The sequence below is a fragment of the Salmo salar genome, chromosome ssa13 (genome assembly GCF_905237065.1).
Source record: "Salmo salar chromosome ssa13, Ssal_v3.1, whole genome shotgun sequence".
NCBI lineage: Eukaryota > Metazoa > Chordata > Actinopteri > Salmoniformes > Salmonidae > Salmo > Salmo salar.
In genome coordinates this window covers 12026386-12054082 of record NC_059454.1, presented here as the reverse complement: position 1 = coordinate 12054082, position 27697 = coordinate 12026386, and the positions used below count along the sequence as shown (strand labels likewise).

Here is a 27697-nt window from a genome sequence, read left to right as displayed (position 1 = left end):
TATATCAGTTGGCTGCGTCCTTGTGACATTACCTGGTCAGGTGAAAAGCATGAAATGTCAACATCATGACATTTTTTACATTTTTGTATCATTCCACAACAAGGTTCTAAATGTTGTTTGGCAAATGATTTGAGTTGTGCAACTTTGTGTTGATAAAACAAAGTGTATCTTTCTTTTTCACTTTCACTCTTTTTGAGTGTCGTGGCACATCATACAACAACTAAATAACCTAATCTATTTATGGTGTATGAATGGGTAACAGATGGTGGACAGGATTTCTTTGTGGCGTCTGAAAATGTATCTGATTATAAAAAAAATGTGATTCATTGTACAGAGCGGTCTCCTAGCAGCCAGAGACGCATCTTCCGAACTGGGAACTGACCAATAGCGGGATTGTGGGCATACCAAATTGGGACGTTATGAGGGGTGAATGAAATACCATGCTTTGAAAGAGATGCAATATTTACAATGTGTAGTCCTAATCTAAAGAAATATCATCGCATATATCCTTAAAAACACAGATATGTATGAAACTGGTACGATTTTTTTTTTTTTTTGTATCCTTGAAGACAAATTACAGCGTGCTTTTTTTTTTATATTGCCAGTGAATGATCTTGAGTTGGTATCTTCCACGCCAAAGTTGAATTCCCATATCAAACCACGCGATCTACAACCACACCGATATTGACTTTCTATTCCGTTATCATATTCATCTTGAAATCCCTTTACAGATACATAATTTTACTGTAACTAGCTAGCTAAATAATCGGGAAAGATTATCCTAACAAATTGATAAACCACTCAGAAGCCCATTGTGAGTAAATGATCTACGTTTATTTATACGCATTCAAATTCAGCTCGCTTAAACCAGAATGAATGGCATAGCCTAGGCATGGGTCTCTTTATCTAGAAAGTTGGGTTCTTGAACAATATTATTTTTCATGCAACAAAAACGTTAAGATGTTTTTGTGATCGTACAACTTTCCCCCAACAAATTGACTCAAGAGAAACGTGTAAAATAAGTCTTTATATGTTGTTGTCCTTTGTGATGAAACAGGTGTGTCTGCCAACTTACTTGTGGGACTGGATAGGTGACCTGTGTGCCTGGTGGATCACAGAAGTAGGCTAATTCCAAACCTTACTTTATGATGTGTTCTATGTGACTTCAACCCTTCAATTGGCATATTAATCCTAAATCATTTTCTCAAAGATTGACAGAGCCATGGGGTCCAAGAAACCCAAAGGTCATCACAGTTAGATTTTTAATTTAAAAAAAAATCTGGCATCTGTCTGGAGGCCTATGTTTAATTCCCAGAAATCAGTAGAGAGGCGTTATGGGCGTTACCTCCACGGAGGGTATTAGGTGGGTAGCTAATGAATGGGGTGTGGGGGACTAGGCTTGGCTTACTTCTCATTGTCCCCGTTGGTTTATTTACACACTGGTTTCTGTGTAAGGGCTAAAGTTCCCTTCGGAAAAAGAAGCCAGGGTTGGGAGATATTGTCCAGGAAGCAGTGGTCCTTTCCTGTATTGCCCTGGTTACTGGCTGCTCTTCCTTTGAAATGAAATCAGGACCTTGTCTCAGAGTAAACTCCATGTTGTCATCAGAACTTGTGTTTTTGTCTGAGCCAGAAATCAGGAACAGGGATTTATGTGGTGCAGCATACTGAATGCTGCTCTACTTTTGAATGAACTGGCCATTACTGATGCTGCTCGCTCAGGTGAAGACATTAAATATGTAATGCTTACATGTTAAAATCCATTGGAAAAGTAACCATGGCACATTCCATGTGTAATGTCAAACAGGGACATTCAACAGTTGTCTGTCTAATAACAACAAACCTCTTCCTTGTCATTTTCTTTCTTAATAATTCCCACCGGAATTCTCACCATTGTTTGCCGTCTTGAAAAACCTGCTGACTACTTTCTCAATAGTGGTGAGACTGGATACCAACGTATGTTCTCTTAACCTTTACTTAGGTCCCGTTGAGACCAAGGTCTCTTTTTCAACAGAGACTCCGAGCTTTACACAGGTACCCCCACATCAAAGCTTTATTACACCATGGTACACACAGACAAGTTCTAGCAGTGCATCGATATGGATGTTCTTTAGAATTCAGTATTGGCAGAGCACTAAACTGAGTCACCAGCAATCCCCTCACACTTCAATCCTACTGGGTGTTTGAGTCATTTTCCCTAGGAAGTTGGATTTGCACGCTCACTTGTGTTTTAAGAGAGGTCAATTGTTGTACTTTATTTAGTAGTGAATTGTATCAACAGGTGTATCCCTCTTCACACATATCTCTGGTCTGTCTGTCTGTCTGTCCCAAATCCAGACAGATTGATGTCAGTAGTTTTATGGGTAACGTTACAGTTAGTCTGGTAAAAAGCATGAGCTGACCCAAGACCAATATCTTTTTTGTAGAGGTGCTGACTAACGGAGAGTAAACTGTAGAAAAAGTCACACACTATACATGTTCCTGTCCCAACTATTTAAAGGGTCAACCTAACCAACGTTATTTAATGGGTAAACCTAACCAACGTTATTTAATGGGTAAACCTAACCAACGTTATTTAATGGGTAAACCTAACCAACGTTATTTAATGGGTAAACCTAACCAACGTTATTTAATGGGTAAACCTAACCAACGTTATTTAATGGGTAAACCTAACCAACGTTGTTTAATGGGTAAACCTAACCAACGTTATTTAATGGGTAAACCTAACCAACGTTGTTTAATGGGTAAACCTAGCCAACGTTATTTAATGGGTAAACCTAACCAACGTTATTTAATGGGTAAACCTAACCAACGTTATTTAATGGGTAAACCTAACCAACGTTATTTAATGGGTAAACCTAACCAACGTTATTTAATGGGTAAACCTAACCAACGTTATTTAATGGGTAAACCTAACCAACGTTATTTATTGGGTAAATCTAACCAACGTTATTTAATGGGTAAACCTAACCAACGTTATTTAATGGGTCAACCTAACCAACGTTATTTAATGGGTAAACCTAACCAACATTATTTAATGGGTCAACCTAACCAACGTTATTTAATGGGTCAACCTAACCAACGTTATTTAATGGGTAAACCTAACCAACGTTGTTTAATGGGTAAACCTAGCCAACGTTATTTAATGGGTAAACCTAACCAACGTTATTTAATGGGTAAACCTAACCAACGTTGTTTAATGGGTAAACCTAACCAACGTTGTTTAATGGGTCAACCTAACCAACGTTATTTAATGGGTCAACCTAACCAACGTTATTTAATGGGTCAACCTAACCAACGTTATTTAATGGGTCAACCTAACCAATGTTATTTAATGGGTCAACCTAACCAACGTTATTTAATGGGTCAACCTAACCAACGTTATTTAATGGGTCAACCTAACCAACGTTATTTAATAGGTAAACCTAACCAACGTTTCAGCAGTGCCTTGAATAGCTACACAGATAGAATGACATGTTGTCTTTGGGGTTACATCGTCTACCAGACCAGATTGCATAATATCAAAATGTAATTAACAATCTGGGTTAGTGCAGTTATTACACTTCTTGTTTGGAACCGCACCAGATAACCTTCTGGCCTATGAGCTCAGACTTGATTAAAAAAGAGACGACATCAAATTGTAATTTACTAAAACGCAGTTCTCTGCTCCACTTTACATAGCAGGAAAGGGATGTAGTAGACTATCAGAAAGAGTTTTGGGTGGTTTGTCTGTTTTTGGGATGGGACAGGAAAACTCCCACATTGCTGGTGGGGTAGTAGCTTTGTAAAGATGTTAGTGAGTTCTCTCAGGGGCTGACTCGGTGTCAGGTTGCCCTGTTCTCTGACTAATTCTGGTTGTTGTCAGTGCTGCTGCTGACTATATCTGCTGCTGACTATATCTGCTGCTGACTATATCTGCTGCTGACTATATCTGCTGCTGACTATCTGCTGCTGACTATCTGCTGCTGACTATATCTGCGTTATCTACCATGTGATGAGATCGGCTTACGTTGCCAGCCAAGTAATCCACCAGTCCACACACCACCTCCACAGCATTATGCAACTTCATTTAAACCAAACTCTCAGATTTAAATAACAGATTGTTAGTGAGCATATGCACACACTCACACCATGCCACCCGTAAAACATCCAAACAAACTCCAACGCTGCCCTTTCCAAATGATTTGTTGTGATTACTATGGGGTCTGATGACCCCTCACCCTCCCAATAGGAACACTTTGGAATGGGGTCAGACTGACTCTCTGCATGTGAGGGCACTTGGCACTGAGCTGAGGAAGGGTAAAAACGTGTCGGGCCAGTGGATCTCGTCGGTCACTAGTAACTTCTCAGCGCATTTTTGCCTTCCAGTTCAACATTTACCTGCTCTATCGCAATCTACCATTGAAAACTATTGACGACTACATGTGGAAAAGTCATACTATTTGTATTTGAGCAATATGATTGACTGTTCATTCAAGCACCACCACGCTCCCACGAGCCACAATTTCTCGAGCATGCGAGCAGTACAGAAGTTGATACTTCACACCAATGATTTATATATACACTAGATGATCGATAGAGGGGCACTGTGTCGAAGCCACCGTGCCTCCATCTTGGTACTCCCTCATGTTGTAAAGAATTTTAAAATGTTTTATTTCACCTTTATTTAACCAGGTAGGCTTGTTGAGAACAAGTTCTCATTTACAACTGCGACCTGGCCAAGATAAAGCAAAGCAGTGCAACACAAACAACAACACAGTTACACATTGAATAAACAAACATACAGTCAATAATACAATAGAAAAAGTCTATATACAGTGTGTGCAAATGAGGTAGGATAACGGATGTTAGAATGTTTAGAAAGCAATAGAAATGTATTTATTAATGTCTATATTTGTTTTTTGCCACATTTATTAAATGAAAGACACCTTAAATTAATGCATACTTTACAATTATATTATGTTATCTAAACGTAAAATGGAAAAAATATATAAAAACATTTTCCTTACAGTTAATATTTTTTTTTCTGTCGTTGAAACATTTAATTGAAATAGCGTAGAATTCCATTCATTCCTATGGAGGGCCCCTCTTCCTGGGGAGTGCCAATATGGCCGACCAATGGCTTCAAAGCCTCTCAATGGCCAATACATAGGCATCAGCAATCCAGAGTTTATATAAATTGGTGGTTCACACAGCACATGCAAGCTGTCCTCCCTGAGCAAAAAGAATCGCCCCTCAATCTATTCGCTGAGCTTATTTATTTTAGAGAAAGGGATTTACAAAAGTAAACCGTCAATAGTGAACATACTAGAAAATATACTAGCTACTGTTGATAGTCTACAAAATTAAAGCTACAAAAATACACTTGAACATTTGTTTTGGCTAGCCTATCGAACCCAGGTCTACATCTTTTGGAACACAATTGTCTTAAAGGGGCAGCGCCCTATTTTTGAAAAGAACTCTCTAAATGACATCCTTTTACAAAAATGTATGCAAATAAATAATACACTAAATACCACCCCACTCAGTTTGAAGTTGTCTTTGCATCTCTCTTTTCTTGCGTCAGAGGTAAGCCAAACAGAAGTTAGGAGTATGGTAGTGATGATGACATGCCAAATGGATAGCTAAAGCTTTGACGCTGAAGACCGCACAAGATAACTGAGGGTATTTTTGTCCTGACTTTTGCTATCTACTGAACAATAATAAAAAATCAATTCTGTTTTCAGTTATGCATTGAAGATGATTTTGTGTGGGAAACAAGTCACAGGTACATTTACATTACATTTTTTATTTTTTTTTATTTTTTACATTTTAGTCATTTAGCAGACGCTCTTATCCAGGGCGACTTACAGTAGTGAATGCATCCATTTCATGCATTTTTTTGTTTTACTGGCCCCCCGTGGGAATCGAACCCACAACCTTGGTGTTGCAAACACCATGCTCTACCAACTGAGCCACAGGGAAGGTCCCCTTGTCTTGATCATTTTTCAGGTCTTGCGTTTCTAGGTGCACGTTTCCCCCTTTGCCTCCCGTTTCAGTGTTTTAACTTGCGACTCGTGATATTATGTGCTAGAACAAGATGCTAGAGGCCGTGCCAACTTTGACCAAGATCACAATCATTCACCGACACTAGGGACAGACAGACTTCTCTTGTCTGATTCTCTGGTGTTTTGAAATACTGTTCAGCTCCAGGTCTGTGAGGAATGTGTGTAGGATCTCTCGTGTCTGCTCTGCTCTTCACCTTCCAAAGACAATCCTCCAGTCCAGATGGAGGCTGCAACCTTCCCTTCTTTCATTACCAAAGGGGCCGCTGACCAACTGAGCTGTGTGGTTTAAACAGTGAGCTGTGTGGGTTTAAACAGTGAGCTGTGTGGGTTTAAACAGTGAGCTGTGTGGTTTTAAACAGTGAGCTGTGTGGTTTTAAACAGTGAGCTGTGTGGTTTTAAACAGTGAGCTGTGTGATTTTAAACAGTGAGCTGTGTGGTTTAAACAGTGAGCTGTGTGGGTTTAAACAGTGAGCTGTGTGATTTTAAACAGTGAGCTGTGTGGTTTTAAACAGTGAGCTGTGTGGTTTAAACAGTGAGCTGTGTGGTTTAAACAGTGAGCTGTGTGGGTTTAAACAGTGAGCTGTGTGGGTTTAAACAGTGAGCTGTGTGGGTTTAAACAGTGAGCTGTGTGGGTTTAAACAGTGAGCTGTGTGGGTTTAAACAGTGAGCTGTGTGGGTTTAAACAGTGAGCTGTGTGGGTTTAAACAGTGAGCTGTGTGGGTTTAAACAGTGAGCTGTGTGGATTTAAACAGTGAGCTGTGTGGTTTAAACAGTGAACTGTGTGGTTTAAACAGTGAGCTGTGTGAGCTGCTCTGTGTTATTGGTTCACGCTGTATCTCCTGGGTTCAAAGTGGGAGTCGGACCATTAGGATAGTAAACCTTAGAGCTAAGCGGGGAGTCAACTCTCCATGGCAACCATTCACATCTTATGAACTTGTGCTATTGTGCAAAGTATCTCTTCACTTGTTGTTTTGGCTGTATTTGTGCCAGAGGCTTTGTAGAGGTTTATCTCTCAAAAGAATGGTCATACTGTAATCAACTGGCAGTGTGTGCTGCTGTTACAACACCTGTGACTGTTCACCTTGTGGGTCTGTTGCAGTTCATTGACCCTGATAAGCCAACTGAAAGACATTTGAATTTTTAACTGTAGTTTATCATAGGCACATTTACAGTGAATGCAAATGTGAGTAGATAACAAGGTACTTTTTATTGCATCATTATAGTGCTGTTGTGTTTCAGGTCTTTTTCATTTCTCCATAGTTAGCTGAATAGAGACTGTGGCCATTTAGTTCAGTACTTGTGTGTGTGACAGCAGAGACATGGTGAGAGAGGTTAGAGACATGGTGAGAGAGGTAGGACCAGTTAGAGACATGGTGAGAGAGGTAGGGTCAGTTAGAGACATGGTGAGAGAGGTAGGACCAGTTAGAGACATGGTGAGAGAGGTAGGACCAGTTAGAGACATGGTGAGAGAGGTAGGACCAGTTAGAGACATGGTGAGAGAGGTAGGACCAGTTAGAGACATGGTGAGAGAGGTAGGACCAGTTAGAGACATGGTGAGAGAGGTAGGACCAGTTAGAGACATGGTGAGAGAGTTAGGACCAGTTAGAGACATGGTGAGAGAGGTAGGGTCAGTTAGAGACATGGTGAGAGAGGTAGGGTCAGTTAGAGACATGGTGAGAGAGGTAGGACCAGTTAGAGACATGGTGAGAGAGGTAGGGTCAGTTAGAGACATGGTGAGAGAGGTAGGGTCAGTTAGAGACATGGTGAGAGAGGTAGGACCAGTTAGAGACATGGTGAGAGAGGTAGGGTCAGTTAGAGACATGGTGAGAGAGGTAGGGTCAGTTAGAGACATGGTGAGAGAGGTAGGGTCAGTTAGAGACATGGTGAGAGAGGTAGGACCAGTTAGAGACATGGTGAGAGAGGTAGGACCAGTTAGAGACATGGTGAGAGAGGTAGGGTCAGTTAGAGACATGGTGAGAGAGGTAGGGTCAGTTAGAGACATGGTGAGAGAGGTAGGGTCAGTTAGAGACATGGTGAGAGAGGTAGGACCAGTTAGAGACATGGTGAGAGAGGTAGGGTCAGTTAGAGACATGGTGAGAGAGGTAGGACCAGTTAGAGACATGGTGAGAGAGGTAGGACCAGTTAGAGACATGGTGAGAGAGTTAGGACCAGTTAGAGACATGGTGAGAGAGGTAGGACCAGTTAGAGACATGGTGAGAGAGGTAGGGTCAGTTAGAGACATGGTGAGAGAGGTAGGGTCAGTTAGAGACATGGTGAGAGAGGTAGGGTCAGTTAGAGACATGGTGAGAGAGGTAGGGTCAGTTAGAGACATGGTGAGAGAGGTAGGACCAGTTAGAGACATGGTGAGAGAGGTAGGACCAGTTAGAGACATGGTGAGAGAGGTAGGGTCAGTTAGAGACATGGTGAGAGAGGTAGGGTCAGTTAGAGACATGCTGAGAGAGGTAGGGTCAGTTAGAGACATGGTGAGAGAGGTAGGACCAGTTAGAGACATGGTGAGAGAGGTAGGACCAGTTAGAGACATGGTGAGAGAGGTAGGACCAGTTAGAGACATGGTGAGAGAGGTAGGACCAGTTAGAGACATGGTGAGAGAGGTAGGACCAGTTAGAGACATGGTGAGAGAGGTAGGACCAGTTAGAGACATGGTGAGAGAGGTAGGGTCAGTTAGAGACATGGTGAGAGAGGTAGGACCAGTTAGAGACATGGTGAGAGAGGTAGGGTCAGTTAGAGACATGCTGAGAGAGGTAGGACCAGTTAGAGACATGGTGAGAGAGGTAGGGTCAGTTAGAGACATGGTGAGAGAGGTAGGGTCAGTTAGAGACATGGTGAGAGAGGTAGGACCAGTTAGAGACATGGTGAGAGAGGTAGGACCAGTTAGAGACATGGTGAGAGAGGTAGGGTCAGTTAGAGACATGGTGAGAGAGGTAGGACCAGTTAGAGACATGGTGAGAGAGGTAGGGTCAGTTAGAGACATGGTGAGAGAGGTAGGGTCAGTTAGAGACATGGTGAGAGAGGTAGGACCAGTTAGAGACATGGTGAGAGAGGTAGGGTCAGTTAGAGACATGGTGAGAGAGGTAGGACCAGTTAGAGACATGGTGAGAGAGGTAGGGTCAGTTAGAGACATGGTGAGAGAGGTAGGACCAGTTAGAGACATGGTGAGAGAGGTAGGGTCAGTTAGAGACATGGTGAGAGAGGTAGGACCAGTTAGAGACATGGTGAGAGAGGTAGGACCAGTTAGAGACATGGTGAGAGAGGTAGGACCAGTTAGAGACATGGTGAGAGAGGTAGGACCAGTTAGAGACATGGTGAGAGAGGTAGGACCAGTTAGAGACATGGTGAGAGAGGTAGGACCAGTTAGAGACATGGTGAGAGAGGTAGGACCAGTTAGAGACATGGTGAGAGAGGTAGGGTCAGTTAGAGACATGGTGAGAGAGGTAGGACCAGTTAGAGACATGGTGAGAGAGGTAGGGTCAGTTAGAGACATGGTGAGAGAGGTAGGACCAGTTAGAGACATGGTGAGAGAGGTAGGGTCAGTTAGAGACATGGTGAGAGAGGTAGGACCAGTTAGAGACATGGTGAGAGAGGTAGGGTCAGTTAGAGACATGGTGAGAGAGGTAGGACCAGTTAGAGACATGGTGAGAGAGGTAGGACCAGTTAGAGACATGGTGAGAGAGGTAGGACCAGTTAGAGACATGGTGAGAGAGGTAGGACCAGTTAGAGACATGGTGAGAGAGGTAGGACCAGTTAGAGACATGGTGAGAGAGGTAGGACCAGTTAGAGACATGGTGAGAGAGGTAGGACCAGTTAGAGACATGGTGAGAGAGGTAGGACCAGTTAGAGACATGGTGAGAGAGGTAGGGTCAGTTAGAGACATGGTGAGAGAGGTAGGACCAGTTAGAGACATGGTGAGAGGTAGGACCAGTTAGAGACATGGTGAGAGAGGTAGGACCAGTTAGAGACATGGTGAGAGAGGTATGGTCTTGCTTGGGAATGCGTGAGTCTGATCTGTGGTGCGTGCGTGCATTAACTCAAAATAATATTTACAACTACAAATAACAGTATCTGTAGGAACCCTGTGTTTATCAATGTGAATATCAACTTTACCTCTTCAGGATGCTTTTGTGGCACAGTCAATGCCAGGCAGGGCTACGGGCCATAAGGTCGATGCCAGGCAGGGCTACGGGCCATAAGGTCGATGCCAGGCAGGGCTACGGGCCAGAAGGTCGATGCCAGGCAGGGCTACGGGCCATAAGGTCGATGCCAGGCAGGGCTACGGGCCAGAAGGTCGATGCCAGGCAGGGCTACGGGCCATAAGGTCGATGCCAGGCAGGGCTACGGGCCATAAGGTCGATGCCAGGCAGGGCTACGGGCCAAAAGGTCGATGCCAGGCAGGGCTACGGGCCAGAAGGTCGATGCCAGGCAGGGCTACGGGCCATAAGGTCCATGCCAGGCAGGGCTACGGGCCAAAAGGTCGATGCCAGGCAGGGCTACGGGCCATAAGGTCGATGCCAGGCAGGGCTACGGGCCATAAGGTCCATGCCAGGCAGGGCTACGGGCCATAAGGTCCATGCCAGGCAGGGCTACGGGCCATAAGGTCCATGCCAGGCAGGGCTACGGCCCAGAAGGTCGATGCCAGGCAGGGCTACGGGCCTTAAGGTCGATGCCAGGCAGGGCTACGGGCCATAAGGTCGATGCCAGGCAGGGCTACGGGCCATAAGGTCGATGCCAGGCAGGGCTACGGGCCAGAAGGTCGATGCCAGGCAGGGCTACGGGCCATAAGGTCCATGCCAGGCAGGGCTACGGGCCAAAAGGTCGATGCCAGGCAGGGCTACGGGCCAGAAGGTCGATGCCAGGCAGGGCTATGGGCCATAAGGTCGATGCCAGGCAGGGCTACGGGCCATAAGGTCGATGCCAGGCAGGGCTACGGGCCATAAGGTCGATGCCAGGCAGGGCTACGGGCCATAAGGTCCATGCCAGGCAGGGCTACGGGCCATAAGGTCCATGCCAGGCAGGGCTACGGCCCAGAAGGTCGATGCCAGGCAGGGCTACGGGCCATAAGGCCTATTTAGGCTATAGTCTTTGAAGCGTTATGGGTTCGAGTTGCCCTGGGAATTGTCGCTCAGATCTGAGAGGATTATTCGTTAAGCCCTTTCAACCTCAGCTAAAAAAAATTATACAAAAAATGGATCGAAATGAGAAATCTGATAGTGTAACTCTGGCTATCTGTTCATAAAGCAGACATTTTGTTATTGCAGATTTGTCCAAGACGGCTGGCGCTGTAGATGGATAGTCCATGTCGTAGGTCATTCTATTCAGCCCCTGCTGGAGAATACCAGTCATACACTCTGTTTAATCCTCTCTGACACCTACCTAGCAGCTGGCTAATGCAGGTGAAACAGGAGCAGGTGTTACATTGTTAGGGTACACGTTCAGCTAAACTGGAGTCCTGCTGCTCTCTGTGATCTGACTGGTCCTGCTGTTCTCTGTGATCTGACTGGTCCTGCTGCTCTCTGATCTGACTGGTCCTGCTGCTCTCTGTGATCTGACTGGTCCTGCTGCTCTCTGTGATCTGACTGGTCCTGCTGCTCTCTGTGATCTGACTGGTCCTGCTGCTCTCTGTGATCTGACTGGTCCTGCTGTTCTCTGATCTGACTGGTCCTGCTGCTCTCTGTGATCTGACTGGTCCTGCTGTTCTCTGTGATCTGACTGGTCCTGCTGTTCTCTGTGATCTGACTGGTCCTGCTGTTCTCTGTGATCTGACTGGTCCTGCTGTTCTCTGTGATCTGACTGGTCCTGCTGTTCTCTGATCTGACTGGTCCTGCTGCTCTCTGTGATCTGACTGGTCCTGCTGTTCTCTGATCTGACTGGTCCTGCTGTTCTCTGATCTGACTGGTCCTGCTGTTCTCTGTGATCTGACTGGTCCTGCTGTTCTCTGTGATCTGACTGGTCCTGCTGCTCTCTCTGATCTGACTGGTCCTGCTGCTCTCTCTGATCTGACTGGTCCTGCTGTTCTCTGTGATCTGACTGGTCCTGCTGTTCTCTGATCTGACTGGTCCTGCTGCTCTCTGTGATCTGACTGGTCCTGCTGCTCTCTGTGATCTGACTGGTCCTGCTGTTCTCTGATCTGACTGGTCCTGCTGTTCTCTGTGATCTGACTGGTCCTGCTGCTCTCTCTGATCTGACTGGTCCTGCTGTTCTCTGTGATCTGACTGGTCCTGCTGTTCTCTGTGATCTGACTGGTCCTGCTGTTCTCTGTGATCTGACTGGTCCTGCTGCTCTCTGTGATCTGACTGGTCCTGCTGTTCTCTGTGATCTGACTGGTCCTGCTGCTCTCTGTGATCTGACTGGTCCTGCTGCTCTCTGTGATCTGACTGGTCCTGCTGCTCTCTGTGATCTGACTGGTCCTGCTGCTCTCTGTGATCTGACTGGTCCTGCTGCTCTCTGATCTGACTGGTCCTGCTGCTCTCTCTGATCTGACTGGTCCTGCTGCTCTCTGTGATCTGACTGGTCCTGCTGCTCTCTGATCTGACTGGTCCTGCTGCTCTCTCTGATCTGACTGGTCCTGCTGTTCTCTGTGATCTGACTGGTCCTGCTGTTCTCTGTGATCTGACTGGTCCTGCTGTTCTCTGTGATCTGACTGGTCCTGCTGTTCTCTGTGATCTGACTGGTCCTGCTGTTCTCTGTGATCTGACTGGTCCTGCTGTTCTCTGTGATCTGACTGGTCCTGCTGCTCTCTGATCTGACTGGTCCTGCTGTTCTCTGTGATCTGACTGGTCCTGCTGTTCTCTGATCTGACTGGTCCTGCTGTTCTCTGATCTGACTGGTCCTGCTGTTCTCTGATCTGACTGGTCCTGCTGCTCTCTCTGATCTGACTGGTCCTGCTGTTCTCTGTGATCTGAGACAGTGGAGGATGTTATGTGGTGGGATACTGTCCTAACTAGACTAACGGTTTGTTTTGACATCAACTGACTGGATGTCTTTAAATCATGATGACATATGGGACTATTATATGTTTTGTAGTGTTGGTGTTCTTGACCTTTCACTGCAGAGTGCATACAGCTAGCCAGTGTTCAAGTGGAAAGACGGTGTTAGTTTCACTGTGCTGTGTCAGGAAAATAACATTCTACCCACAGAACCCTGTCCTTAACACTCCACCCTACATATAGTCTCCCATAAATAAGCAAGATGTGTGTATTATGAACTGTAAAAGAGAAGTACAGTAAAGCTCTGTCTCACAGGAAGCCATAAAGCCGCTGGTATGAATGTACTTGGGCATATACTCACGCAGGGCTATGTCACATAGCACAGTCCTTTCCAGGTATTCCCAGTAGGTCTGCCTCTGAAACACAGGCCTATCAGGCTGGAACGCAGGCCTATCAGGCTGGAACGCAGGCCTATCAGGCTGTAACGCAGGCCTATCAGGCTGTAACGCAGGCCAATCAGGCTGTAACGCAGGCCAATCAGGCTGTAACGCAGGCCAATCAGGCTGGAACGCAGGCCAATCAGGCTGGAACGCAGGCCTATCAGGCTGTAACGCAGGCCTATCAGGCTGTAACGCAGGCCTATCAGGCTGTAACGCAGGCCTATCAGGCTGTAACGCAGGCCTATCAGGCTGTAACGCAGGCCTATCAGGCTGGAACGCAGGCCTATCAGGCTGGAACGCAGGCCTATCAGGCTGGAACGCAGGCCTATCAGGCTGGAACGCAGACGCAGGCCTATCAGGCTGGAACGCAGACGCAGGCCTATCAGGCTATCAGGCCTATCAGGCTGTAACGCAGGCCTATCAGGCCTATCAGGCTGTAACGCAGGCCTATCAGGCTGGAACGCAGGCCTATCAGGCTGGAACGCAGGCCTAACAGGCTGTAACGCAGACGCAGGCCTATCAGGCTGTAACGCAGGCCTATCAGGCTGTAACGCAGGCCTATCAGGCTGTAACGCAGGCCAATCAGGCTGTAACGCAGGCCAATCAGGCTGTAACGCAGGCCAATCAGGCTGTAACGCAGGCCAATCAGGCTGTAACGCAGGCCAATCAGGCTGTAACGCAGGCCTATCAGGCTGTAACGCAGGCCTCGCAGGCCTATCAGGCTGGAAGGCAGGCCTATCAGGCTGGAAGGCAGGCCTATCAGGCTGGAAGGCAGGCCTATCAGGCTGGAAGGCAGGCCTATCAGGCTGGAAGGCAGGCCTATCAGGCTGGCTCAGCAGGCCTATCAGGCTGGCTCAGCAGGCCTATCAGGCTGGCTCAGCAGGCCTATCAGGCTGGCTCAGCAGGCCTATCAGGCTGGAACGCAGGCCTATCAGGCTGGAACGCAGGCCTATCAGGCTGGCTCCGCAGGATATTCTCATCCATTTGCACATGATTTTCTTTCCTTTACCCATCCTTTTCTATAATGTTATGTCACTTCCTGTCCAGCAGACCAGAGGTGTGTTTCAGCATGAATGAAAGTGTATGTCCATTTAGTAGGTAAGAGTTCATTGTTTGTTCATGGGGTTTGTTAGGGACAAAGAAGGTGATTTTATGCTGGTTAAAAGGAATGCCTGCATTATATGACAGTTGACTGACAGTACTGAAATCCTACCCTGGCACAGTGGCACCATTCCCTTGTTCATCTGTCACAGGTCAAGGAAAATGTCTCCAACCTTTTAAAAAGGAAGTGGGGAAGAGAGTGTCAGAAAGTGTACGGGATGTCATGTGGCTGAGAGCAACAGTCCCTACGTCCTGCATCCAGAGTGGCTCTTCCTGATTCATGGCACAGGGCGGAGTGAGAGCAGGAGGAGGAGTGAGCCAGCTTTTAAAGGTTTGTCTTCAGACAGCACTCAGCACATGCTCACAAGACGCAGACTCATGATCTACATTCTCATAGCCAGCTTTTCACGTAGACGAGAGGAATCTTCAGTGTCGCAGGGAGTGTTCTGTTCCAGGTCTTTGAGAGTCCACTGAAGATTCCGTTCGTGAACACTCACAAGTAAGTAAACTAGGACTGTCTGAACGAGCAGATCAAACAGTCAGAGTTTAGACGTGGTTCGTGTCTGTGTGTTTTTATGGTAGGAGGCGTTGGTGCTCTGTTAGCTGAGGTAACCAAACTTTGACTCAAGGGAAATAACTTTTTGTACTGCAGACATGAACCTGACATTTATATTAACCAGAAGCACATTCCATTTGAAACTAACCTAGATACATTTGTTGTAAGTTGGCTGAACATATGTGGTTAAAAAAACAAAGCCTGTGCAGCCTTCTATCCATGAGGACACAGAGACCATCCATTCTCTCTGTGTCTTCTCGTCTCTGGCTCCTGTGGCCTCATTGTTGCTGGAATGTTCATAAAAATACTGGCCTTGATTATAACATTTGGCAACTCTGCTCGAAGACAATCCTCTCTCGCCTTAGTCGGGTGAAAGTATGTATGGCAGTGGAAGAATTTAAGTGTAAACACTTATCAACCATGCATTTCAGAATGAGCATGTTGAAAGCTAATCATGCGGTTGATAATGATGTAGCTAGGACAGTTGTAATACTGAACGGGGATAATGTAGCTTTAAGTCAGATCCACAGGTTGGCTGGTGGTCTCTGCTACCAGCCTGTGTATAGACTCGTGTGTGTACAGTGCATTTGGAAAGTATTCAGACCCCTTGACTTTATCCACATGTTGCTACATTACAGCCTTAACTCATATTGATGAAGCAAAAACAGGTTCAGACATTTTTTGCACAAGTCAAAATTATTTTATTTTTTTTACATAAGAATTCAGACTTTTTACTCAGTACTTTGTTGAAGCACCTTTGGCAGTGATTACAGCCTCAAATCTTCTTGGGTATGATGCTACAAGCTTGGCACACTTGTATTTGTGGAGCTTCTCCCATTTTCTGCAGATCCTCTCAAGCTCTGTAAGGTTTTTATAAAAACCTGTTTTTGCTTTGTCATTATGGGATATTGTGTGTAGATTGATGTGTAAAAATAATAATGTAATCAATTTTAGGATAAGGCTGTAACGTAACAGCATGTGGAAAAAGTCAAGGGGTCTGAATATTTTCTAATGCACTATAGAGGTTGTAATATCCTCAGGCCGCCAGTTAAAACAAACAAACTGCCCCACTCTCTCCTGGGCATTTTGGACTTTGAGAGGCTCTCTGCCTGCCTATGGCAAAACAACCTGGGATTCCAGGGGTTAATCATTGGATGATGATAGATGTGTGTGTCTGGGGGAAAGTGGGGTTCTCTGGCAAAGCCAATAGGAGGCACCAGCTGGTGACTCAGCCTGGCCACTCTCTCCTCCAGAATCACATCTCTGTGATTACTGGGTGACTGACTGGCTGGCTGGCTGGCTGACTGGCTGGCTGGCTGGCTGGCTGGCTGGCTGACTATGGGTATGTTTGTGATTGTGTCCGTGCCTGCATATCTTTGTAATGCATTCATTGCTCTGTGCTCCCTTTCTCTCTCCTCTTAGGCTGAGCTACCACAGTAAATAGCTGTGGAGTTGTCTATACTGTGTTACCTAAGATTAGCAGTCCTGGGGACAGAGCCCTAGGGTTAGGGATTTCAGAGGAACATGAATGATTGTGAGCAGTATGATGATAGATTGAGCTGGAGCACTATTAGGGTAATTTAGGAATATGTTGAACACTGTCTAATCGTCAGGCGTTTGCAGGTGACGCAGAGTTGAGGGCAAAGGTTACGTCACAAAGCCTGTGTCAATATCATGACTGATGAGAGTTTTTGAGCTATTCTCTTTTAATGTTTTTGTTCTAGTGGGCTAATGTGGACAAATGGCAGATCTCAGTGTCTGTATGTTTAGCTCCACCAGGGATTTAGCTCCACCAGGGATTTAGCTCCACCAGGGATTTAGCTCCACCAGGGATTAGCTCCACCAGGGATTTAGCTCCACCAGGGATTAGCTCCACCAAGGATTTAGCTCCACCAGGGATTTAGCTCCACCAGGGGTTTAGCTCCACCAGGGGTTTAGCTCCACCAGGGGTTTAGCTCCACCAGGGGTTTAGCTCCACCAGGGGTTTAGCTCCACCAGTCCCTTCTCTCCTGTACCCTCCCATACCACTTTTCAGCCTGCATTTACATAACAACTCTGAACCTTAACACCTTCACACAAAGCAACAGTTTTGACTGATGCAGAGGTTGTTAATCCTGTTCACCCCAGGGCTTTAGTGTCCTGATAGAAACACAATAACACTAGAGATGTATTAACATGAAACTGGTGGGCCGTTGGTGTGGGGGTTAAGACTACCATGTGTGTACCGATCTACCTCTGAATGCCACTAGCCATTGCTTCAGGAGGAGATGGATAGCCGAGGGTGGGTAGTTGTTGGTCTGTGTTGGTGGGTTGTGTTTCGACACCTCCCTTCTTAGTGCACAGTATTTGGTATTCATGGCCGTATCGCTGGCTGGGGCCACAGATAACAAAGCGAGTGGATTTGAGGATAATACCATCAGTTAGGATGGGTTTGAATGGGCAGGAGGCAGCGGCACCGTCTAGGGAGGAAAGATTAACCCTCTGTTTTATCACCAGGAACAGCAGAGGTTTATCCTCATTACCACCTGAACAATGAGACTCATTTGTTGGTGTGATTACACCCAGTATGCTAACCATACAAGAATGTTAATCACACAATAGCATGAGTGTACCAGTTAACTGGGCAGTTGATTAGGTCAGGAGTGAGAAAAGGAGATTGGGGGGGGGGGGGGAGCGGTTACTAAGTCTCTCGTCTGAACAAGAATCTGGGTTGACTGGGTTCTGGAAAGATCTCCGTCTGTCTGTGTGAGATTTGTCTTGCCTTTGACCAGGCGCTGCAGTGTTGGAGTGTTTGACAGTGTCCTGTCCTTGTGTGTCTGTCTCTGGCCTGTAGGGCTGCAGCATGCCTGTGTTTGGAGAGCTCCACAGTAGCTCTGGATGTGAATGATGACTTGGTCAGGTAAAGCCCAGACACTAGAGAGCCTGCCTGCCTGCCAGCCTGCCACTTCACCCAGTCAACACTCTGCCTGAGCAACTGGGCCAGCTATTAAAAGACCTGCCTCTTCGGGACAGCAGTGTGTGAGGAGAGACTGAGCTACACGAGACAATTCAACCTTGTTTTATGTGCCAATATCATGATTATAGTCATGTCCTTTTTGTGTGGGGACTGACATCTACATTTCGCCATAACTTGTCCTCTTCTGTCCTCTCCCCATGCTTCAACATAACGTGTCCTCTTCTGTCCTCTCTCCATGCTTCAACATAACGTGTCCTCTTCTGTCCTCTCTCCATGCTTCAACATAACGTGTCCTCTTCTGTCCTCTCCCCATGCTTCAACATAATGTGTCCTCTTCTGTCCTCTCCCCATGCTTCAACATAACGTGTCCTCTTCTGTCCTCTCCCCATGCTTCAACATAACGTGTCCTCTTCTGTCCTCTCTCCATGCTTCAACATAACGTGTCCTCTTCTGTCCTCTCCCCATGCTTCAACATAACGTGTCCTCTTCTGTCCTCTCTCCATGCTTCAACATAACGTGTCCTCTTCTGTCCTCTCTCCATGCTTCAACATAACGTGTCCTCTTCTGTCCTCTCCCCATGCTTCAACATAACGTGTCCTCTTCTGTCCTCTCTCCATGCTTCAACATAACGTGTCCTCTTCTGTCCTCTCCCCATGCTTCAACATAACGTGTCCTCTTCTGTCCTCTCTCCATGCTTCAACATAACGTGTCCTCTTCTGTCCTCTCTCCATGCTTCAACATAACGTGTCCTCTTCTGTCCTCTCCCCATGCTTCAACATAACGTGTCCTCTTCTGTCCTCTCCCCATGCTTCAACATAACGTGTCCTCTTCTGTCCTCTCTCCATGCTTCAACATAACGTGTCCTCTTCTGTCCTCTCCCCATGCTTCAACATAACGTGTCCTCTTCTGTCCTCTCCCCATGCTTCAACATAACGTGTCCTCTTCTGTCCTCTCTCCATGCTTCAACATAACGTGTCCTCTTCTGTCCTCTCTCCATGCTTCAACATAACCTGTCCTCTTCTGTCCTCTCTCCATGCTTCAACATAACGTGTCCTCTTCTGTCCTCTCTCCATGCTTCAACATAACGTGTCCTCTTCTGTCCTCTCTCCATGCTTCAACATAACGTGTCCTCTTCTGTCCTCTCTCCATGCTTCAACATAACCTGTCCTCTTCTGTCCTCTCTCCATGCTTCAACATAACCTGTCCTCTTCTGTCCTCTCCCCATGCTTCAACATAACGTGTCCTCTTCTGTCCTCTCCCCATGCTTCAACATAACGTGTCCTCTTCTGTCCTCTCTCCATGCTTCAACATAACGTGTCCTCTTCTGTCCTCTCTCCATGCTTCAACACCGTTGCTGAACTTTTCTTACTGATTATTTGCTGACTGTCTGCGTACAGTAACCATTCAACTCCAAAATGTGTATATCCATCCCTTCTCCTGACTGGTAGAATCAGGGTCATGTGATATTTCACGTGATTCTTTTATAACAGGATGTAGCTAGATTAGCGAAGGCATTTACTACTGGGACTCTAATGTCTATTTGGGTGGAGATTTCTTCTTTAGTTTGTGACATACAGAGGAGGACAGGAGCAGTGTGAGGTGAGTTACAGTAATGTGAGCTGCCTGGTGCCTGCCAGCCCTGCTTCCTCTCTGATGCTACTGGGAGACAGCAGGGCTTTAAAAAGATTCATACAAAATTGACGGATGAATATGGTCATGCTGATGATGATAATGACGATGATGAGGGGAAAGAGATGAACCCAGAATAACTTAGTGTGATGTAATCTGGGAGTTTGATGGTGGAACTGTAATGAAAAAAAAACGGAATTGCTTTTCAATTCCTTTGAAACTGGGGATCAAGAAAAGAGGAGAACTAAGTGGTGGATGAGAGCTGTAATCTGCTGTGAGACCAGAACAGCAATGGAGCAATTATCTTGTTTCTCCAGTCATGCATTAGGAGTATTAAAAAAGGCTCATGGTTACCAGGAAGCGTGTTTGTTGTACTGGGATTTAGAGGAGCAGGTTTGGTGTTGTGGAGAGGATATAAAACCTCTTTATATCCACTGCCTTGACAGTTTTGACCTGCCCATATTTCATCACAAAGACTTTCTCTCACTGTCTGTCTTGTGGTGTTGAACAAAGAGCAGGACAAGTGGAGTAATTGAGGAAGTTGAAATGTTTTCAGAAGATCCTGCTGTGTTTGATGCTACTGAATGTAAAATATTGCAGCTGTTTCACCCACTTTCTCTCTCTCCTTTTTAAACATTTTTCTTCTCCCTTTCAAGTAATTTAATTTGAATGAAAATTCAGTCTGTGTTTTGTTGTCAGTGGGGGAGGGGTGCAATTGGTCAGAATCCTTTGACTACAGCCAATAGCCGTGCAGCTCCCACCCTCCGCCCCTCCTCCCTGCCCTGCTGAGATTCCCAGTCTGGCCTGTGATTGGCTGCTGTGGGACCCTGTCAGCCAGAGGCTGTGAGCGTGTTTAGGGGAGGAGTCAGATGGCATATTAAAGCTGGGCTGTCTGCTCTCCTTTCCTTTAGTGTGCTCCTGTGTGCTTGTGTTAATGTGGAGCAGTAACATTACAGGGAGTCCTATCGGTCTGACACGGTCTTCCTCGCTCTGTCTCTCCTCTCCAGGAGCCCTGCTGGAGCATCACTCCAGGAACCCTGGGAATCTGTGGCGCTGCCAGTTGATCTGCTGTTTGAGGATAGTGGGAGGACCGGACAGACGGAGCAGGATCAGGAAATTGAGTTGCTCAGACAGTCTGACAGGTTTCTGCTGTGTGATTTAGTTAAAGGGACCAAGCAGCAGCTGCCACACCAGGATATGCCCCCATTGGGTCACTGAGCCGGACTGATGTGGTGTGCGAGCCATGGTGACTCTGTCCCACAAGTAGCCTTTCAGTGAGGAAGACTGTGAAGAGGATAGGTAATAGACCAGGGGGACGACGTGGAGAAAGGAGGAAGAACAGCAGAAAGATAAACCAGTAAGATAGTTAAAGGTGGCCTTGGGTGGGAGGGAGAAGAGGAGACCGGGGGATAAAAGGGGGAATAGAAAATTCCTATTTCTTTCTGCTTTAGGACATTTGAGAGCACAAAAAGGACGTTGAACATTACCATCTCACCCTCTTTTCCTAACGCTCTGTTCCTCCTTCACAGCTCCAGAATGCCTGTAGAGACCCTCCGGCCCTCAGACGGGCGTCTGGCAGGGGTCCCCTTCACATCAGCCATGCCTTTCCGTATCCTCAACAAGGGACCTGACTACTTCCGGCGGCCCGCGGAGCCTGGAGCCCGTAAGCTGAGCGCGGTGGAGCGTCTGGAGGCGGACAAGGCCAAGTATGTGAAGAGCCAGCAGGTGGTGCTCACCAGGCAGGAGCCTGTCAAACCACCCATCATCCGCAAGCCTCTGCTGTCCCCGGGCATGATGCTGCAGTGTCGGATCAACGCCCCCCCGGCCCGCAAGGTGCCCCGGCGGCCTGCCGACTCAGAGAACGGAGGAGGGACAGGAGGGGTAGGGTGGCGGAGGGGACCACCTCTTAACCTGGAGATCCTCAACAACCTTATCAACAACGTGTGTGATGGACCCCTTCTCTGCTCCCCATCTTCCGTCCCCTCCTCGCCCTCCACCTCCTCTCCTTCATCTGGGGGGAACAGCACAGGGAATGGACTCTCAGCTGACCAGGAGAGGAGCAATCGAGTCCTGAGCAACCTTAAACCTGTTAATAACTGCAACACCTCCTCCTCCACCACCTCCACCTCTTCCACCTCCTCTCCCCTCAACAGCAACAACAACAGCCAGACCTGCCCTGCCGAGCCCAGCCACCGGCCGCCCCCTGTCCCAGCACGGGGCATCAGGGTGGGGGTGCCAGCGCCCTACAGCTCTCCTAACTCGGTGACGGTGCGCAGGGTGGATGTGAGGCCCCAGGCTGAGCCGAGGAAGCCCCAGAGGACCCTGTTTCAGCCTCAGATCAAGCCCCGACAGACTTCCCAGCCCCAGGTGGCTCAGCTCCAGGCCCCATCACCACCACCCTCACAGCAGGCCAAGCCCCTCACCCCCACCCAGGCTTTGCCCTCTCCACCAACCTACCTGCCTCCCAGCCCCATGCTGATCCGGGCGGGCATGATGCCCCCAGCCTCCCCTGCTTTCACTCGCCTGTCCTCAGCCAGCTCCAGGGGGTCTCGGCCCGGCTCGGCCCGGAAACACCCCTCCCTACATCGCTCCAAGTCTGACCTGAGCGACCGGTACTCACGAGCCACAGCCGACCTGGAGCGCTTCTTCAACTACTGTGGGCTGCACCCAGAGGAGGTAGAGGGCATGGGGGGAGTGGAGCGCTTCGCCAGGGCCAGCTCAGACATTGTGTCTGTGTCCAAGCTGCGCAGCGCCAGCACCCTCAGCTCTGAGTGTGAGCAGGCGCGGGAACAAGGGGAGGTGGAGGGCGAGGAGGGTTCTGCCCGACTCGGGGAGCGTGTCCCCTACGGAATCTCAATCATCGAGAGGAACGCTCGTGTCATCAAGTGGCTATACGGGATCCGGCAGGCGCGTGACGCTGTGTCCAACGTTTAGAGGAAAGAGACAGGAGGGGGAGGCTCTGGAATGATACCCAGGCCTAGAGGAAAGAGACAGGAGGGGAGGCTCTGGAATGATACCCAGGCCTAGAGGAAAGAGACAGGAGGGGGAGGCTCTGGAATGATACCCAGGCCTAGAGGAAAGAGACAGGAGGGGGAGGCTCTGGAATGATACCCAGGCCTAGAGGAAAGAGACAGGAGGGGGAGGCTCTGGAATGATACCCAGGCCTAGAGGAAAGAGACAGGAGGGGAGGCTCTGGAATGATACCCAGGCCTAGAGGAAAGAGACAGGAGGGGAGGCTCTGGAATGATACCCAGGCCTAGAGGAAAGAGACAGGAGGGGGAGGCTCTGGAATGATACCCAGGCCTAGAGGAAAGAGACAGGAGGGGGAGGCTCTGGAATGATACCCAGGCCTAGAGGAAAGAGACAGGAGGGGAGGCTCTGGAATGATACCCAGGCCTAGAGGAAAGAGACAGGAGGGGAGGCTCTGGAATGATACTCAGGCCTAGAGGAAAGAGACAGGAGGGGAGGCTCTGGAATGATACCCAGGCCTAGAGGAAAGAGACAGGAGGGGGAGGCTCTGGAATGATACCCAGGCCTAGAGGAAAGAGACAGGAGGGGAGGCTCTGGAATGATACCCAGGCCTAGAGGAAAGAGACAGGAGGGGAGGCTCTGGAATGATACTCAGGCCTAGAGGAAAGAGACAGGAGGGGAGGCTCTGGAATGATACCCAGGCCTAGAGGAAAGAGACAGGAGGGGAGGCTCTGGAATGATACCCAGGCCTAGAGGAAAGAGACAGGAGGGGAGGCTCTGGAATGATACCCAGGCCTAGAGGAAAGAGACAGGAGGGGGAGGCTCTGGAATGATACCCAGGCCTAGAGGAAAAAGACAGGAGGGGGATGTTCTGTATTGTGTTGCCTTGCGGCATGTATAGTATCATTTCTTAGAAGAGAAGAAGGACCAGAAATCACACTCCTCTCTAAACAAATATTGAAAGCAATAATGGCAGTGGTAGAAATGACTGAATGCTGAGGGTGATGTTGACCAGATGCTGTGGTTCCTGCTGTCACTGTCAGTCTGAAATACAGGTACTTCACAGGCTGTGTTTAGAGTCCAGAGCCCTGTTCTCTCTACACAGGGGTCCAGACCCTGTTCTGTCTGCACAGGGTTCCAGGGCCCTGTTCTTTCTGCACAGGGGTCCAGACCCTGTTCTGTCTGCACAGGGGTCCAGGGCCCTGTTCTCTCTGCACAGGGGTCCAGGGCCCTGTTCTGTCTGCACAGGGGTCCAGACCCTGTTCTCTCTGCACAGGGGTCCAGGTCCCTGTTCTGTCTACACAGGGGTCCAGACCCTGTTCTCTGCACAGGGGTCCAGGGCCCTGTTCTGTCTGCACAGGGGTCCAGAGCCTGTTCTGTCTGCACAGGGGTCCAGACCCTGTTCTCTCTGCACAGGGGTCCAGGGCCCTGTTCTCTCTGCACAAGGGTCCAGACCCTGTTCTCTGCACAGGGGTCCAGGGCCCTGTTCTGTCTGCACAGGGGTCCAGAGCCTGTTCTGTCTGCACAGGGGTCCAGACCCTGTTCTCTCTGCACAGGGGTCCAGGGCCCTGTTCTCTCTGCACAAGGGTCCAGGGCCCTGTTCTGTCTGCACAAGGGTCCAGACCCTGTTCTCTGCACAGGGGTCCAGGGCCCTGTTCTGTCTGCACAGGGGTCCAGAGCCTGTTCTGTCTGCACAGGGGTCCAGACCCTGTTCTCTCTGCACAGGGGTCCAGGGCCCTGTTCTCTCTGCACAAGGGTCCAGGGCCCTGTTCTCTCTGCACAGGGGTCCAGGGCCCTGTTCTCTCTGCACAGGGGTCCAGGGCCCTGTTCTCTCTGCACAGGGGTCCAGAGCCTGTTCTGTCTGCACAGGGGTCCAGGGCCCTGTTCTGTCTGCACAGGGGTCCAGGGCCCTGTTCTGTCTGCACAGGGGTCCAGGGCCCTGTTCTCTCTGCACAGGGGTCCAGACCCTGTTCTGTCTGAATTTACAGAATCTAATGATGCAAGAAAAGGCTCTGGATGTTTCACAGCTCTCACATATTCAGGTGTGTGTGTGTGTGTGTGTGTGTGTGTGTGTGTGTGTGTGTGTGTGTGTGTGTGTGTGTGTGTGTGTGTGTGTGTGTGTGTGTGTGTGGAGAGCAAGAAAGACTAGAACTTCATTGATACTGTGAAACATGAAAGCTTCCATAAAAGAACCCGTTTTTCTTTCTTGTAACCTTGGCTGTAAGACTGTTAATTAATACTGTTGATGTTGCTGTCAAGCATGCAAGTGAAAGTAAATATATGTCCTCATCTCAACAAAGCACGATCACCCATACTCACGACTCACAGTTGAAACAGACGTGTTCAGGTCAGTGATAGTATCGTCTATAGCTGTGTACTGGGTCGGCGTTTTCTGTACCGCAACTGAACACGGTCTCTAATCAAACATGGCTGCGTTGGTCCAGTTAGTCTCTGTTTATTCAGTGAACAAGGTATATGTCTGGACACGGATAACAAAGACAGACTTGTGATGAGAGGATGGTTGAGGTAAGTGTAGGGTGGATGAGTAGGCTGCTGTCTGGGGTTGGAGGAGAGACACACGACTCAATGGAAGAGGGATCAGGACAGTAGGTCTAGTGAGACAGGTTGATACAGGAAAGCGTGTGAGACAGGTTGATACAGGAAAGAGTGTGAGACAGGTTGATACAGGAAAGAGTGTGAGACAGGCTGATACAGGAAAGAGTGTGAGACAGGCTGATACAGGAAAGAGTGTGAGACAGATTGATACAGGAAAGAGTGTGAGACAGGTTGATACAGGAAAGAGTGTGAGACAGGTTGATACAGGAAAGAGTGTGAGACAGATTGATACAGGAAAGAGTGTGAGACAGGTTGATACAGGAAAGAGTGTGAGACAGGCTGATACAGGAAAGAGTGTGAGACAGGCTGATACAGGAAAGAGTGTGAGACAGATTGATACAGGAAAGAGTGTGAGACAGGCTGATACAGGAAAGAGTGTGAGACAGATTGATACAGGAAAGAGTGTGAGACAGGTTGATACAGGAAAGAGTGTGAGACAGATTGATACAGGAAAGAGTGTGAGACAGATTGATACAGGAAAGAGTGTGAGACAGATTGATACAGGAAAGAGTGTGAGACAGGTTGATACAGGAAAGAGTGTGAGACAGGTTGATACAGGAAAGAGTGTGAGACAGGTTGATACAGGAAAGAGTGTGAGACAGGTTGATACAGGAAAGAGTGTGAGACAGATTGATACAGGAAAGAGTGTGAGACAGGTTGATACAGGAAAGAGTGTGAGACAGGCTGATACAGGAAAGAGTGTGAGACAGGCTGATACAGGAAAGAGTGTGAGACAGATTGATACAGGAAAGAGTGTGAGACAGGCTGATACAGGAAAGAGTGTGAGACAGATTGATACAGGAAAGAGTGTGAGACAGGTTGATACAGGAAAGAGTGTGAGACAGATTGATACAGGAAAGAGTGTGAGACAGATTGATACAGGAAAGAGTGTGAGACAGATTGATACAGGAAAGAGTGTGAGACAGGTTGATACAGGAAAGAGTGTGAGACAGGTTGATACAGGAAAGAGTGTGAGACAGGTTGATACAGGAAAGAGTGTGAGACAGGTTGATACAGGAAAGAGTGTGAGACAGATTGATACAGGAAAGAGTGTGAGACAGATTGATACAGGAAAGAGTGTGAGACAGATTGATACAGGAAAGAGTGTGAGACAGGCTGATACGGGAAAGAGTGTGAGACAGGTTGATACAGGAAAGAGTGTGAGACAGATTGATACAGGAAAAGTGAATTATTTCTAAAGGGAACAGAAGGTGTTTTAGAAGGTTCTGCGTGTACTCGACATAGTCTACTGAAATGGACCAATATTTATTTTTTAAATGTAATTTGAAGTTACAAACTATTGTAATATTCAACAACCAGTGCATAGCGTTAAAAATGTGTACAAAAGTGCAATCTGATCATATCTATGTGAACATGCACATACAAACACACACATCTAGGCACCAGCCACTGTCAGCCAGCCACACAACATGAATGTGAATGTTGTGTGTAACTGAATGCTGAAGTACGTGTGATGATTGTATAATATGTACTCTGCTCTGTGGGAAAGAAAAGGAGGGAAGACTATTTATTAATTCGACTTCCTGTTCCTCTCAGGGGAGACAGACGGAGGGCTTAGCCATGGTCTGGTGTTATGACGATGTGGGTCCGGGCCTGAGCTCCATGGTCTGTGATGATGTACTGTTGAGTTCAACACTGTCTGGCTGCCCAAAGAAAAGTCAAGCTATGCTGCAACATGGTGTCTTTCTTAACATGTCAATAAAGAATAATGTTGTTTTAAAAAAAAAAAGAAGGTATTTCCCTGGTCAGTATTTGATGTGATATTATACACCAGAGGAAGGTGTCCTCTCTTTTCTTCCTGAGGTGGTCCAGTGCTGGTTGTTGTAAAATATAGCTTTATGATATGGAAATGTGAAGTGCACATTTGGACTCTCAGGTGTAATGCACCATAACGTTGGATGCCAACCACCAATAAGCCCAACAGAAGAAGAAGAGGCGGGGACGACCAATGGTAGCAAGCTATAGCTAGTACACAGAGTGTCCTTCGCCCCCGCCACTGTCTGTTAACGGCAGGCTGGAGCGAAGGACACTGTCTACCTCAGATAAGACTTTTATTTCCATTTTGAGCCACAGAAAGAAACATGTTACACAAGCATGAAGCTATCGTGCTCAAGGGGGTTGTTCATGCAGGAATTTTAATTTCATTTTATTTTACCCTTATTTTACCAGGCAAGTTCACTGAGAACACATTTTCATTTACAGCAATGACCTGAGGAATATTTACAGGGGAGAGGAGGGGGGATGAATGAGCCAATTGGAAGCTGGTGATAATTAGGTGGCCATGATGGTATGAGGGCCAGAATGGGAATTTAGACACGACACCCGTTTAACGTCTCATCCGAGAGGGGCGTTCATACAGGAACCAATGAGATGCTCGAGGGGGGCCATTCCGGCAGATGCAGGAATGCCACATGCAGGAACAC

General features: G+C 47.6%; 1 protein-coding gene across 4 annotated transcripts; it reads left to right on the top strand.

Moving 5' to 3' along the window:
• Positions 1-665: 665 nt before the first annotated feature.
• Positions 666-27006, top strand: LOC106566438 (protein FAM110A). 4 transcript variants are annotated; one of them, XR_006758492.1, is made up of 4 exons: positions 14776-15025; positions 20675-21024; positions 21197-23692; positions 26811-27006. XR_006758492.1 is itself a non-coding variant. In XM_014134470.2 (3 exons), exon 3 carries the CDS (start codon positions 21204-21206, stop codon positions 22599-22601), a length of 1398 nt encoding a protein of 465 aa, XP_013989945.1. In that variant the 5' UTR covers positions 666-814; positions 20675-21024; positions 21197-21203; the 3' UTR covers positions 22602-27006. The 4 variants fall into 4 exon arrangements, 3 of the variants coding, with proteins under 3 accessions (XP_013989945.1, XP_013989949.1, XP_013989944.1); XM_014134470.2 differs by lacking the exon at positions 14776-15025 and adding an exon at positions 666-814 and having other exon boundaries at positions 21197-27006; XM_014134469.2 differs by having other exon boundaries at positions 21197-27006.
• The last annotated feature ends 691 nt before the right edge of the window (positions 27007-27697 follow it).

Coding starts and splice junctions, on each gene's coding strand:
- LOC106566438 (XM_014134470.2), top strand. CDS start 21,204: ATGCCTGTAGAGACCCTCCGGCCCTCAGACGGGCGTCTGGCAGGGGTC.